General features: G+C 45.4%; 1 protein-coding gene across 2 annotated transcripts; it reads right to left on the bottom strand.

The window, feature by feature from the left end:
• Positions 1 to 6236: 6236 nt before the first annotated feature.
• Positions 6237 to 13968, bottom strand: LOC119135542 (protein-glutamine gamma-glutamyltransferase E-like). Of its 2 annotated transcripts, none has more exons than XM_037273224.1 (15): positions 13793 to 13968; positions 12581 to 12754; positions 11835 to 12083; positions 11390 to 11508; positions 10253 to 10381; positions 10004 to 10181; positions 9757 to 9892; positions 9486 to 9595; positions 9127 to 9242; positions 8932 to 9058; positions 8729 to 8871; positions 8052 to 8226; positions 7650 to 7813; positions 6572 to 6705; positions 6237 to 6425 (listed from the first exon to the last, which is right to left on the bottom strand). In XM_037273224.1, the coding sequence occupies exons 1-15, from the start codon at positions 13809 to 13811 to the stop codon at positions 6278 to 6280; spliced, it is 2121 nt and encodes a 706-aa protein (XP_037129119.1). In that variant the 5' UTR covers positions 13812 to 13968; the 3' UTR covers positions 6237 to 6277. The 2 variants fall into 2 exon arrangements, with proteins under 2 accessions (XP_037129119.1, XP_037129118.1); XM_037273223.1 differs by having other exon boundaries at positions 11390 to 11512; positions 11839 to 12083; positions 13793 to 13966.
• Between the last annotated feature and the right edge of the window lie 19 nt (positions 13969 to 13987).

Here is a 13987-nt window from a genome sequence, read left to right as displayed (position 1 = left end):
AAAGTTGCCCACACGCCAGCAAAAGGCAGGGAGTGTCCACACAATTGCAGTCCGTACACTTGTACCTTTTTTTTTATAACAAAAGTTGTTATAATAAGAGTTCTAAAAACATATTTACAGTATTGTACCTTGTTATAAAAAAATGTTATGATATTAATGTCACGTTCTGGCGTTCAGGCTCTCTATTTAAACCCTGTCATCCAGTCACTCCCGTATGCTACCCGTTGCTCCCTGTGCGTTAAGCCTATCAGCCTGTGCCTTTTCTCTGTTGCCAATCGTTTCGGTAAACTGACCAACCACGCCCCGACAACTACGCGGCTCCTGGGCTGGTGCTATGGCTAGTGTCCAAGAAGACGAGGAAATTCGCTCCCCTTTGGGCTTCAAGTCATTCGTTTGGAAGCACTTTGGATTCCAAAGAAAAGATGGCTCAACGGACAATTAAAATTATTGTAAATAAATAGTTCAGTAATGCACTTTAAAGTTAATGGTATTACAAAAAAAGAAAGAATATTCATTTTTCTTTACTTATAATGAGAAAAAATATAGGAATTTGATCAAGTTCAGTGTTAAAATAAGCACTTTGTATACTACAATACTCTTGTAATTTCCTAAATAAAGAGTTTGCAGTACCTTGTTGATTTTGCGTATGAATTGTTATAAATCAGGATATTGTTCTATATTTTTTATTAAAAATAAAAAAATAAAAAATATCGATCGTGGAGCACTATATCGTGATGTATCGTGAATGAATCACAGCAGGCTTTAAGATATCGGCAAATATCGTATCGTAACAAAACCCGCGATTTACACCCCTACTTACTAGTAAACATGTAAGATACAAAAGCTTGAACATGTTTACTTGTCGAATGTCGACTGTTGTCACATGTTAACTAGTGACCTGGGATTTCTTGCACTAGTCAACAAGTGAGAACCGTAATAGTCACTAGTGAACTTGTAAAGAATAAAGACATCACAATCCTCCCAGCAGACACAGGCAGAACAACAGTAATCATGGACACAGACACATACAAAGAGCAGATGCAGCAGTTACTGCATGACGCCGCCTATGAAGTGTTAAAAAAAGACCCAACAGAAGACAAGAAAAATCAAATCAAAGCATTACTTAAACCATTACTCATTGAAAATAAAATACAAAAACAGTAATACAATCACGTAGTACCCATAGCAAACATCATCCCCAGGATCTACTGCACACCAAAAATCCATAAACCAGGTACACCTCTCCGCGGACAGCATAGGATCAGTTACATACAACCTTTCAAAAGCACTCACGGAAAAATAAAACCATTACTGGGACTCACAGATCAACATTACAAAAACTCAAAACATCTCGCCACAGAATTTACCCACATAAAAGTGCAGAAAGATGAAATGTTCACATCACATGACGTTATTTCACTCTTCACAAAACACCCACACAGGCCACCATATACATAGTGCATGACAGATTATTAGCAGACAAGACACTCAAAAAACGCACAAATCTAACAGTACAGGACATGATTCAGCTACTCCATTTCATCGCCACTTCCACATACTTCCAATTCAGAAACACAATTCACAGATAGAAAGAAGGATTCCCCATGGGAGACCCACAGTCTGCCCCCATGTGCAGTTTTTCCATGGAGGACCTGGAACAGAAAGCACTCTCAACAGCTCCCACTTACCTCCTTGTCCCCTACTGCCCCAACCGTCCCCTCCGATCCTCCAATACTTCACGTCTGACAGTCCCAAAATCTAAACTTAAATCCTTCGGCGACAGAGCCTTCTCCTGCACATCACCCCGACTCTGGAACTGTCTTCCTCAGTCTGTCTGTGACTCACCCACACTCCCCATATTTAAGTCCCGTCTAAAAACGTACCTCTTCTCTCAAGCCTATGACCTCCCCTACCCATAACTGGTTTCCTCTTCTTTATTTTATCCCATTGTCTCTTCCCCGTCCCCCTACCCTCCTGTATGTCTTTGCCTTGTTCCCTGTAAGCGTCTTTGGGTTTTTGAAAAGCGCTATACAAATTTAATGAATTATTATTATTATTATTAACTGCAGCGCACCGCCGAACGTGCAACCGTAGCGCGTCGCCCACCGCGCAACTGCACCGCGCTGGTCGCATTATTGTGACAGAGCCGTCGCTGAAATTTAGAAAATATTTTCAAAGTCCTGATGTACTTTCCAAAATTTAAGTGGACCCAAGTGCGCAGGGAACTTAATTTTGTCCGATCGCGCAACTGCAGCGGACCGCCGAACGCACAACCGTAGCGCGTCGCCGACCGCGCAACTGCACCGCGCTGGTCGCATTATTGTGACAGAGCCGTCGCTAAAATTTTGAAAATATTTTTAAAGCTATGTACTTTCCAAATTTTAAGTGGACCTCAGTACGCAGGGAGCTTAATTTGGTTCGATCGCGCAACCGCAGCGCGCCGGGCGCTCACTGTCGCATTGTTTTAAGAGCGTCTTTGTGTTTTAGGATGGCTTTACTGCTCCCACTTGCTTTCTTTGGAGGCATGATTAGGGGTTAATACAATCCTCAAAGTAACGAAAATACAATAACAACGGAGTCAATCGGCATCCGGGCCGCGCGGTCGGGTTTTCTCGGGTCCTCCCGGCTCATCTCGCGAGGTTCGACCTCCAAATTTTGTTCGACAACCGAAGCAAAAAAAAATATCGATTTTTTTGTTCGAATTCTGATTTGTTCAAGAACCAGGACGTTCGAAAACCGAGGTTTGACTGTAAAATAAATAGATGCAGCTCACTGACAAGTGCCGCTATTTAAGCTAATTTTAGAACAGTCCTGCGGGCGACTCATGCGGTCCTCACGGGCGACCTGGTGCCCGCGGGCACCGTGTTGGTGACCCCTGCCAAACGTGATCGGTGTTGTAAAAAATTGCTTTAATGATTGAAGTGCAAAAAAAAAAAAAAAAAAAGCTTATAGCACCTGGTATTCCCAGGCGGTCTCCCATCCAAGTACTAACCAGGCCCGACCCTGCTTAGCTTCCGAGATCAGGCGTTCTCAGTGTTGGTGACCCCTGCTCCAGACCATAATGCACTTGCAAAAAAGGGAGACCAACAATACTATTGATTTCTTTATTTAGAATCTAAATGATTCCTTGTGATTGTGAAATGATTGTCGGAAATAGGTCCTACAGTAACCTTGGAATCAGTGCTGCCAGTCTCTTCATGTGATTGCCCAGCCCCTCCCGCATAGTCCTGGGCTGCTTCCTCACCTTTCTAAGGTGAACATGTTTAGCTTCTTCCAATTTCTAATAATTGTTTCCACAGTTGATCTTTTTTCACCAAGCTGCTTGGCAATTCGCCTGTAGCCCCTTCAAGTTTTGTGCAGGTTTACAATCTTGTCTCTGGTGTGTTAACAGCTCTTTGGTCTTACTCATGTTGTACTTGAAGTCTTACTGATTATGTGGGTTGGGCAGGTGTCTTTCTGCAGCTTCCGACCTCAAACAGGTCCTTCTAATTTAAAATAATAAGTGGGGTGTATACACAGAGGTCAAATTGGACTCATTTTTGTTCTGCACCAAAGAATCCACCCATCTATGATGTCACAGAAAATTCCGTTTCCTGTTCCATATTGCTTTCCTCTTGCGGTGACATTATAAAAAGACGAAAAGTAAGCGAATGAAAAAGCAAAGCACCAAACGTTGTGTGTGAAAGGCAAAAACAGCATCGGACCTAAGCAGAAAATGTTCAGCCAGTTTGCACTTGAAATTATCAAACTACCGTAATTTTCGGACTATAAGTCGCGTTTTTTTTCATAGTTTGGGTGGGGGGGCGACTTATAATGAGGAGCGACTTATATGTGAATTTTTTCAAAAATTTTCAAAAAAAAAAAAAAGGTGAAACCGCGATAAACGAACCGCGATGTAGCAAGGGATTACTGTAATTTGAATTTCAAGTGACGTCAGCAGCGCGGTGCGGCGTGGCGGTTGTTTACAAAAAGGATAAAGATTGATCACGGGATGACGAAGATGACGAAGGGCCCCACGTACTACCGGCATCATTAGCGGCTTTGTTTCTAAGTGACACGGAGGACGAAGAGTTTGAAGGATTTAAGGATTTGGAGTGACACAGAAGGTTTGAAAAACTAATATGGCTTTTACGCACGCCCGGTCCGACTCTACGGAGCTCTCTTTCACCTCCGTGGATTGAAGTCGGGGGCCGGCGCTCGGCCAGGTGGCTGTCCAGGGACGGTGGATGGGGCTCGGTCATGGCTTTTACGCACGCCCGGTCCTACTCTACGGAGCTCTCTTTCACCTCCGTGGATAGAAGTCGGGGGCCGGCGCTCGGCCGGGTGGCTGTCCGGGGCTGGTGGATGGGGCTCGGTCATGGCTTTTACGCACGCCCGGTCCTATTGTATGGATCTCTCTTCCACCTCCGTGGCTGGAAGTCCACGCCGCCACACGCCTGGAAGTTCGTTTTGTTAAATAAAGAGCCGTTTACCAAACCCACGTCTTTCCTTGTACTTTGTTAACGCTACAATATAGTTATATAGTAGATCTGTGGAATAACGACGAGGCTGATGTCAGGACGCACGCGCGGCGTTGTTGACAAAGGACGAGGAATTTGATCGATGGATTTAATGATTTGGAGTGACACAGATGGTTTGATAATATTATTGCTTATATAATAGTTATTTGATATATAATTTACGTATATATCGTAAATTGGGATGGAGAAAACGGAATTTCGGTTTCTTTGTGTGTCTTGACATATGAAGGGATTGACAATAAAGCTGACTTTGACTTTGACTTTGATATGGGCCTGTGGAATATTTTGAAGTGCAAGCGCCGTCAGCGGCGTGCACCCATTGTTGACATAAAGGACGATCGATGGATTTAATGAATTGGAGTGACACAGATGGTTTTATAAACGTGTTATTTATGTAATCGTTTTTTGAATAACTCTGAATGTTACGTCAGACCCGTTCTCAGCTCTTCGTTTGTGTTTATGTCACGTTAGCATACCTATCATTTAGCCCAGACATGGGCAAACTACGGCCCGCGGGCCACATCCGGCCCACGGGGCCGTTTAATTCGGCCCACCAAACCTGAATAAATTGTATTATTAATTTTTTTTGGGGGTCATTTTCCCTACAATTACTATGTTTCCCCAGTAGATGGGAGCCGTGTCAGAAAGCTCGGTGCACACTCACAAGTGCATGTGCGTACTCAGTAGTACGTCGTAATTTCATCTATCAGTGCCGAATTTCGAGTGTAGGCTGTGACGTCAATATTCTCGTAATTAATTCTCGAGTTTTCAGATACAGTTTTACGCTAATGCCACCCACAAACCTTCCCCTGGAATCCTTCCATTAAAATGAGTGGCCCGAAGAAAAGAAAGTTGGACACTGAGTGCCGAATGTTAAAAAAGAGTGGACAATTTGGCTTGACCTACGTGTGTGAGAAGACGTTCAGCCACATGAACGTCAACAAAGCCCGTCACAGATCTAGGTTAACGGACCGACACCTCGGCTCTATCCTAAGAATTACCACAACACATTTTACTCTAGACTATGATGCACTAGCAAAAAAGGGAAACCAACAATACTATTGATTTCTTTATTACTTTATTTAGATGTACTCTTTCACTGATTCTTCAAAATGATGTATTTGGTCAGAATGTTTGCCGTTGGATGTGATTTCGCCTCATTAGATAAACATATTTCATAAATCTGACCTGCAGGCGCTGAAGTGATGGAAAATGTTATTCATCATAACTGTCGTATTTAATAAGAATCACTGATAATAGTTTTTGGGTGAAATATTTTTTTAATGCTGTTAATAAATGCATTTGTTTTCAAAAAGCTATTTTTAATATCCATGCTTTAGTATCTACTAAAAGTAAAAACCTTTTATGCAATGACCTTTACATGTCATTTATATTACTTCACACAAACACTACATCCATCTGCTCCTGGTTCGGCCCCCCGGTCAAAATTTAGAACACAATTCGGCCCGCAAGTCAAAAAGTTTGCCCACCCCTGGTTTAGCCTGTTGTTGCTCGTTCATGTCTGTTCTTGGTGTTGGATTTTGTCGAATACATTTCCCCCCAAAATGCGACTTATACTCCGGAGCGACTTATATATGTTTTTTTTCACGTTATTGAGCATTTTATGGCCAATGCGACCTATATTCCGGGGCGACTTTTAGTCTGAAAATTACGGTACATAAAAGCACCACTGTTACAAAAGACTGAGCACCAAAAAACGTTGAGCAGACATTATTTATTTTTTCAAAGCGGATAATTCACAGTCTGACATTGACTGCACAGCTGCCCTTAAAATCTTTAAAAATGGACGCGTCGATGTCGGCCACCAGCGTCTTCATGCCGCTCCTGTACGGGAGAAACTCAAACATGACGCGGATGCGGTTGTTGGGAGCCAAGTTGGGAATGCTGAAGAGACAAAAGAACAAGAAAAATTCCACAGTTATGATAGTGTTACTTAGTTGTTATACTTTTGTTTCCAGTTTCAAGCGAGGGTCCTTGCAAATGTTAAACCGTGGGGCCCTAGCAGAGCTCTTGATCATGAGATTCATTACTTGTATTTCAACTCCTGTCGCATGAGTCCGCTTCCCGACAGGGTCAGGGTCATGCCCGTAAGGGTCTCCTGCAGGGGGTTCATGAAGATCACCTCTCCCGACGCCCACTGGAGCTGCCGGACAAAACCAGTCACCTGCCACACACGCAAATCAAGTTCTTGGATAAATATTTTAAAATAGACCCCAAAGGACAATTGAAGAAATTCGCAACACGTTAACACTGATGACACACCACCGAGTGACATGCGCCGCTGTCATGTTCTACGTTCGTGTCGTCCAGTGACAAAAGAGACAGAACGTGCACAAAGGCGGGACTCGCAACCAAACCCAAAGCCAGAGAGAGGAGGGGGTGATACGTGCTGACTGAGTCCAGAACAAGGCCCAATTTTACAAGAGCAAAGCCGCATCATTCTATTTTTTTTAAAGTCACAATATTACAATTATCCGTCCCACAAATAAAGGTGGTAAATATTACAGTAAAGTTGAGTTGATCTTGAGGGGAAAAAAATAAACCGTCACGGTAAATACAATATTTTCACCATTATGCTTTTGGGTGATCCACAATGAGAATGACTGGACTTAAAACAGAAACCAAAGTTGGAGAAAGAAGCAATACATGCTGGCTTGAGGGAAGTCTCTTATAGGGTGTTAAAAGCGGACCTGTGGAGAGCCCACATCCAGATCTTGAGGGGCATCATGTAAAGTTGGGTCAATCTCAGGTCTTCCCATTTTTGTTTCTGCTCTTGTAGTTGATGGCCCTCCCTACCGTTGAACCCACGTTGGGACGGTTGACGTCATAAGTTGATTAAAAAAAAAAAAAAAAAAGATTTGCATCCATCCAATTGGCGCTTCATTCAATAGCGGGTGTGGGGCCCTGCCGATGACATGACGTCATCCGTCCCGACACGACGCCATGCGTTCAACGGTAGAGAGGGGCATCATTGAGACAAATACAAGAGCAGATACCAAAATCAGATATTGAGCCAACTTTACAAACAAACCTGCGCCCTTCCCCCCTCTCCACAGGGGCATTTTTTGAAAGTGGGGCCAAAAGGCAAGTTTGTTGTGGTGGACTTACTGAGACTAGGACGGGGGCGTCACGCAGTATAACGTCATCCTCTGCCAGGTACTTTTTGTCAGGATGCCGCTTGTCCGTCACCACGGCTGACACCTTCAAGCTATCGGCGCGCAACATGTGCTTGTAGTACGAACGCACGGGTATCACGATGGGCACCGACAGCTCTGTGACATTTGACAGAAAAAAACAATTATCTCTAGGTCATGTTGACAAAAACACGACAGCGCGTCACATTGTGGCACAACTTGTTGCAAATTCTTTCTTTTTAACCCCTTCCACTGTAACGTATCAAAATCTTAGGCCAAATTTACAAATGACACATTGAGACCTTTTATTGCAGATAGGACTCGATGCGGTCGCTCAGAAACTAAAACAAGAAGGTGACACTTTGAAGAGTTTGACCTCGGGACGGTTGCAGTGTCTCGTCCTTGTCTTCAGACTGGATGGTGGCGACAAAGGTGCCGTTGTAGTGCATCCCGTCCACGCTGATGTGGATGTTGACCTTCCGTTCCACTCTGCTCTTGCTGCTCAGCACCAGCTTCAGCCGCACATCCTTGCCATACTCCGGTTCCGACATCTACCGCCGCGACGACAACGGAACATCAAGTGACGGCTGAATCGTATTGTAATATCGTTTCTTGAATAAAGGACAGGCTCCAGCATGCGCGCGACCCTCGTGAGGAGAAGCAGCTCAGAAAAGTTTTGTGAATCACTATTTGTACAATTTCATTAGTAAAGAAGAGGAAGAAAAAAAATTGCCAAGGGATGGGCGAGTACGGAAAACCGGGTTTTGCTATAGCGGTGTTACTTTAAGGTACATGAGGTATCGGTATGGCAGAGTACCAAAAGAGCCAATAGTGCTATCAGTAGTAGTGTCGAGCATCCCAAATTTTGGCCGAGGTGTACAAGTTTGTGAGGCCACGATGACAAAGTACCAGCAGGTCTGGAATCCCCACGCTAAGACACTGTGCGAGGCGCCCACAATTCCTTAGTAGGGTGGAGTAGGAGTAGTTCGTTGACAAAGAAAAATAACTAAAGCGCTTACTTGCCTCCTGAAAGGCAACGGCATAAAGACAAACCTCAACAAAGCGTATGATGAGCTGTGGTGCGGGGGGTTGCGAGGAGCCCCCATCAGGCTGCCCCCCCGCAGAATCGTCCTCGCCGTCGCTCTCTTTGTCCTCACTGATGGCGTAACGGAACACGGCACGCTCCGCTTCTGAGCCTGAAACACGCCGGCACGTCTGTGTATGTGTGTGTGTTTGTGTGCGTGCAGGATACTCACCTTCCCTGTGCTTGTAGGAGCTGGTGATGTCCAGACGCTTGTCGTAGCCCACCGCCTTGGTGGAGATACTCTTACCAACTCGCTTGGTGTCCGAGGTTAGCTTCACATCGGTGCCGTCGGCCTTAGTCTGAAGACGCGCAGTTACGCGAGTGGGTCACGACTGAAATTTCAATTCAATTGCTGTTTTGCCCTCACCAGCCAGTCGACGCAGTCTGCGTTGACCTCCGCAAAGACAAAGGGCACGTCGTACGAGATCTCTGTCTCGCCGTTCAAGATGGCCTCCAAGGAGGAGGGGCCGCACTGGTACAAGCCTGAGCCAAAGAAAAGCGGTGAGCATTTGTTTTGTTTTTTTCCACGACAGATTGTCCAAATATTCTGATTTCAGGCTCTCAAAAGTCATCATTCTCTGATTTCTCAAGTCCTTCAAGAAAGCTGACTGATTCATGGTTTGTGCTTCATCATTTGCTCAGAGGACAACGTAAGGGAGGATCACGCGGAGCAAGGCATGCAGGACAACATTGAGGACAGCACGGTGGACAATGTGGAGGTCTGACCATCACTGGACTCCTGCGGCGTGGCATCCAGAACCTGCCAGCCGTCATATTTGCCATTGGCCTTCAGGTCAGGGCGCTTCATCCACGATTCAACCCAGACGTGATAATTCCTGACGTAACGACATACTTTTAGGACACACGTGCGCACACAAAAAAAAAACAACAGAAAAAACAACAAACATGCACACCACTCACACACAATCAATGCTCAACCGCCCACACGCGCACACACACGCACACACACAACACAAGCAGCCTCTCCCACACTAACCAGATACTGTCGTTAGACTCTTTGTGCGGGGCCCCTTCGTCGGCGTGGTAGACGTCGATGGTAAGGCTTTCATCGGTGTCGTGGGCCGACACGAAGTTGGTGACCACACGCGTAGGAATGCCCAGCAGACGCAAGACTGAAGGCAAACACAAACGGAACTTTCGGAGGACGCCGCCGGGCCAGCTACCAGCGGTGGCAGCGACGCACGAAAGAGCAACCCGGTCTCTTCGGCAAGCGGTGACGTTACCTGAACAAATGACGCCGGCAAAGACCCAGCACTGGCCATACTTGACCGACCGGTAGTTGTTATTCTTCCACGCAGTAAGAATGTCATGGCTACCGCTCCAGTGGGAGGGCGAAAAGCCGCCCTCATAGGAATCTGACCAGTTGCCCATCAGGACCCCGTATTCGTCCGGACTGTTGATCTAGCCGTGTGAGAGCGCCGCGCTGGTTCAACACATGCGCTCCTTCTCTCCGCTACCCGTCCGACACCTACCACAGCGCTGAGCACGCGGCCCACGTAACCCGGGTCACCACGGGAAGCCAGGTCACTGCCGGGGTCACTTTTGTAGTTGACGTTTTTGTCCAGGACACTGAGGCAAATATCCGCCATGTCGTCTTCAAACTGCAAGGGAAGCGAAAAAGTGCATGACCCGATGAGACTCTCTGCAGTCACTGCAAAGGTCAAGTAAGTCGGAATAACTGCAATTCATATCCCCGCGTGGGACCTAAGGTTCCATTCACCGGTGCGGTTTTCATAGGTAAAGTTATAGAACATTCCTATGATAGTTAATCCTAAGAAATGTTGTCAGCGGAGCGTATCCTTCTCACTTTGATTACTTTTGGCAAAATGCTCTTGGATTTGTCTGGGGCTTGTGGCTCAGGCAGTAGAGTGGGTCGTTTAATAACCAGAGGGTTGGCGGTTCGATCCCAGCTCTGTCACAGTCATATGTTGTTGTGTCCTTGGGCAAGCCACTACACGCACCTTGCCTCCAGGTTGCCATTGTAAACGAGAAAGTGTTCTCAATTGGCTTACCTGGTAAATCATTGAATAAAAAAAACAAAAATTCGGGGAGAGCTCCGCACTGCCTCGCTCGTTTACCTACTGATGGGTCAGCACCTTGCTCAAGGGCAGTAGCGGTTTTTAACATGGGCAAAATGGGCGGGCTGCCCAAGGCATCAGTTTTTTTGTCACCCCCCAAACAATTGCGGCGCAAAGCGGTTTTAACAGTGTTTATCACTGTGTGGGGAATTCGCAATTTAGCGCCCCCTTCAGGGAAATTGGCAATTTAGTGCCCACTTCAGCTGCAGACCGGGTGCTTGCGAAAAAGTTGTGCACGGAAAATGAGTGACAAGGGGAAATGCCAGGGAAGGGGACACATGTGGAACAGTTCACCTGTGAAGTTAAGTGGTGATGAAAAGGGGCATTTCAAATGTAAACATTGCATACATGATTAAAATTCCCCAAATGCCTTTGTGGGAAGGTCGGTGGAAAACTAAACTGGGAGTAAGTGTAAGTACTAAATAGGATACATTAGATTGACCAAAGACTAATCAATGAGTCGTACCTTGCCTATATTTAATAGTGTCCCAACAGTAATTGTATCAGTATGCGTGTGTGCATTTGACATACGTGTCCAAAGTCCCATTTGAGAGGGGTTATGTAATCTGAACTTCCTCTGTAAATGAGTCCATGTTCATTCAACACATATTCTTTTCTCTCCTGCTCATCAGGCAAAAACACAGAGTCTCCTAAATGGACAAAACACAAGGCAAAAAATGAGACACGAAACACTACATATACACGCTACTGCGTACACTGCAAAGCTTTTTTCGCTGGCCTAAATACGATCAAAAAAAGTTTTGGTCCAGTCGTGGCCGAGACAACTTCATCCTCTTAAAATTGTGTGGCCATACAGCTTATATTCAAGCGTGCTGTATAGTCAGGAAATTGCTGCAGTTCTATAGCGTTTCTCACATGAAAGTGGTGGATTACATTGTTCTCCACTGAAGGTCCACATCCCATATGCACCACTGTACGCTACACACGGGAAGGAAGTGGCTGTCGAGGAACGTACCCGAGAACCAGGGATTGAAGAGCAGTGCAAGCGTGGCGAGTGTCTTGTCCTCCCCCCACAGGGTGGCCTTCAAAGTGTACCAGCCGACAGGGGCGTCGGCGGGGGCCGTGATCAGCACCGGCAGGCTGATGGCCGAGTGGCTCACGTCCGCCCTGGCCGTCCAGGCGCCTTTGGCCAAATCCCTGCGACCGATTGGGTCCGGGATGCCGAAGCGACACGAGGTGCCCTTCTCTTCCGAAGCGTGACTTCCTGTTGGATCGATTGACATTTTGGTGTGCATAATTTTTGTTAGTTGAACTAAGTTGTAAGCGCTTTCAACTATTGTAAGTTGTTACAATAATGCACCCCCCCGAATTTGTTTCATTTTTGTAGGTTAATTTGCTCTCAGCTGATTATTTGACATTTCAAATGAATGCTTGCAATCAAATAACAAAACAATAGACACTTATTCAAATCTGTCAAATTGATAGATTTTCAGATTGAATTTCAGTGAGGTCAGGGATAGCGGTAAACTGGGGCGAGCGGAGACCCAGTCAGGAATCTGAGTAGCCCGAGTAAAGGTTCTGTGGAATTGTATTTAAATACATGGTTCTGTAGAATTGTATTTAAATACATTTAGAAATTATTTTCTAGAATTGATCCAATTATATGGAAATGCCACAAATGTGAAAACAAGAAACTAAATGTGTTGGCATTTTTTTCTTTGGGAGGAGCCCCAACTGAGGAGCCAGTGAGCAAGCACTTACCCCCAGTGGAGGCATTGAGGACGAGAGAATCGAGGCCCTGCTTGAAAGGCTTGGCCAAGGTCAAGGTGATCTTGAAGGCCTGCCCCCTGCGGACGGTCAGCGGCTCTTCGGGAAGCTCGTTGGTGTGGTGCTCGCTGTGGTTGAGCTTGGCGTGCAAGTCCACGCCCTTGAAAACTGACATGCACCACAGCAACAAAAAGAAGAGTTAGTTCCTGTTACCTCGAGTGGAAACACCGCTTCCAGGGCCGTAAAACCTTTAATTCCACTCGGTATTTAGTTTTTTTCTTTTAATTAGCAGGGACGATATGCCTGCACTGCAGAAAACAAAAATATCTAGTGTATTGAAGTGATGCCTTGACATTGTTCTATGACCACATTGGTAATCCTAACGCGCAAGTCATCACTGAAATGGACGGGAGTGCCATTGATCTTCCTCTCGAAAGCTCTTCCACACAATAGAGGTCATCAAATGGTGCCAAAGCACTCATTTTGTCCACAACTCACTTTGATAAAGTGAACTTCCTTGGCACCAAGCTGCCAGAAAATAGTGACAGAAGAATGCTTTTGTGGAAAGGACGTTCTCAACTCATTTCAACTCCTTTAGGCCAAGATATCAGAAGATGGCTACCAAAGCACTGCTTTTCCCTTCACACACACACGCACACACTCATGTGTGGGAATCGAACTCATGATGCCTCCATACAAGACAGGCGAGTGGTACACCATAAGCGACCCCCGCTTTTCCCTGCACTATAGCGTAGCTGCGTGTTTTTGCGTTATCTGCCCCCCCAAACGAACGAGTGACCTGACCTTTGGGTCAACTCCACCTCCTCACTGAGATAATAGGTATCAAAAAAAGCTAAGGCAAAAAAAAAGCATTGAGCAAGGAATTCGAGGAGGCATTTTTTTTTTTTAGTCTGTCATTTAAGCATGTTCACGTTAAATTAAGATAACATTTTGAATGAAGAACACAATAACTTCCCACAAAATTAGTACTGTACAGTTGGGTTAATAAAGTCCCAAAAAAAGTCAGAGTTATAATTCCACCAGTCTCATGAAAAAAGATGCAAGTTATATTGAACACTAAGACAATGCAAAGTTAAACAGACTTCACAGCAAGTGGTCATCAAGGTGCTAAAAGTGGATTACGGGCAATCTTGACTTGCAAAGATTTGGGGGAACAAAAATTAGTTGGACGATATTTTGACTCACCTGAATTGTCAAAGCTCATCTTTGCACGTCGCAGTGGTCTGGGCGCCCGCTTGCTGCTGTCTTCTGACTACTTTGAGTTCAGGAAGTATCTGTGAAGCCTGCCAGCGCTTTATCAAGTAGCGTGAGCCTGTTAGTCAGGTTTAAAACACATTCTGCTGCTGCACATGCCTTCATATCACTTTGGGAGGTAACTTG

Source organism: Syngnathus acus, chromosome 16, assembly GCF_901709675.1.
Source record: "Syngnathus acus chromosome 16, fSynAcu1.2, whole genome shotgun sequence".
NCBI classification, from domain to species: Eukaryota; Metazoa; Chordata; class Actinopteri; order Syngnathiformes; family Syngnathidae; genus Syngnathus; species Syngnathus acus.
Note: the sequence above shows the minus strand (reverse complement) of the source record. Positions and strands in the feature narration are given on the sequence as shown.

Excerpts from the sequence above, each read along its gene's own strand:
- LOC119135542 (XM_037273224.1), bottom strand. Across the intron at positions 10,182-10,252 it reads GCCGCGTGCTCAGCGCTGTG|ATCAACAGTCCGGACGAATA; the intron begins GTAGGTGTCGGA and ends TCACACGGCTAG. Across the intron at positions 6,706-7,649 it reads ACGCCCCCGTCCTAGTCTCA|GTGACTGGTTTTGTCCGGCA; the intron begins GTAAGTCCACCA and ends CGTGTGTGGCAG.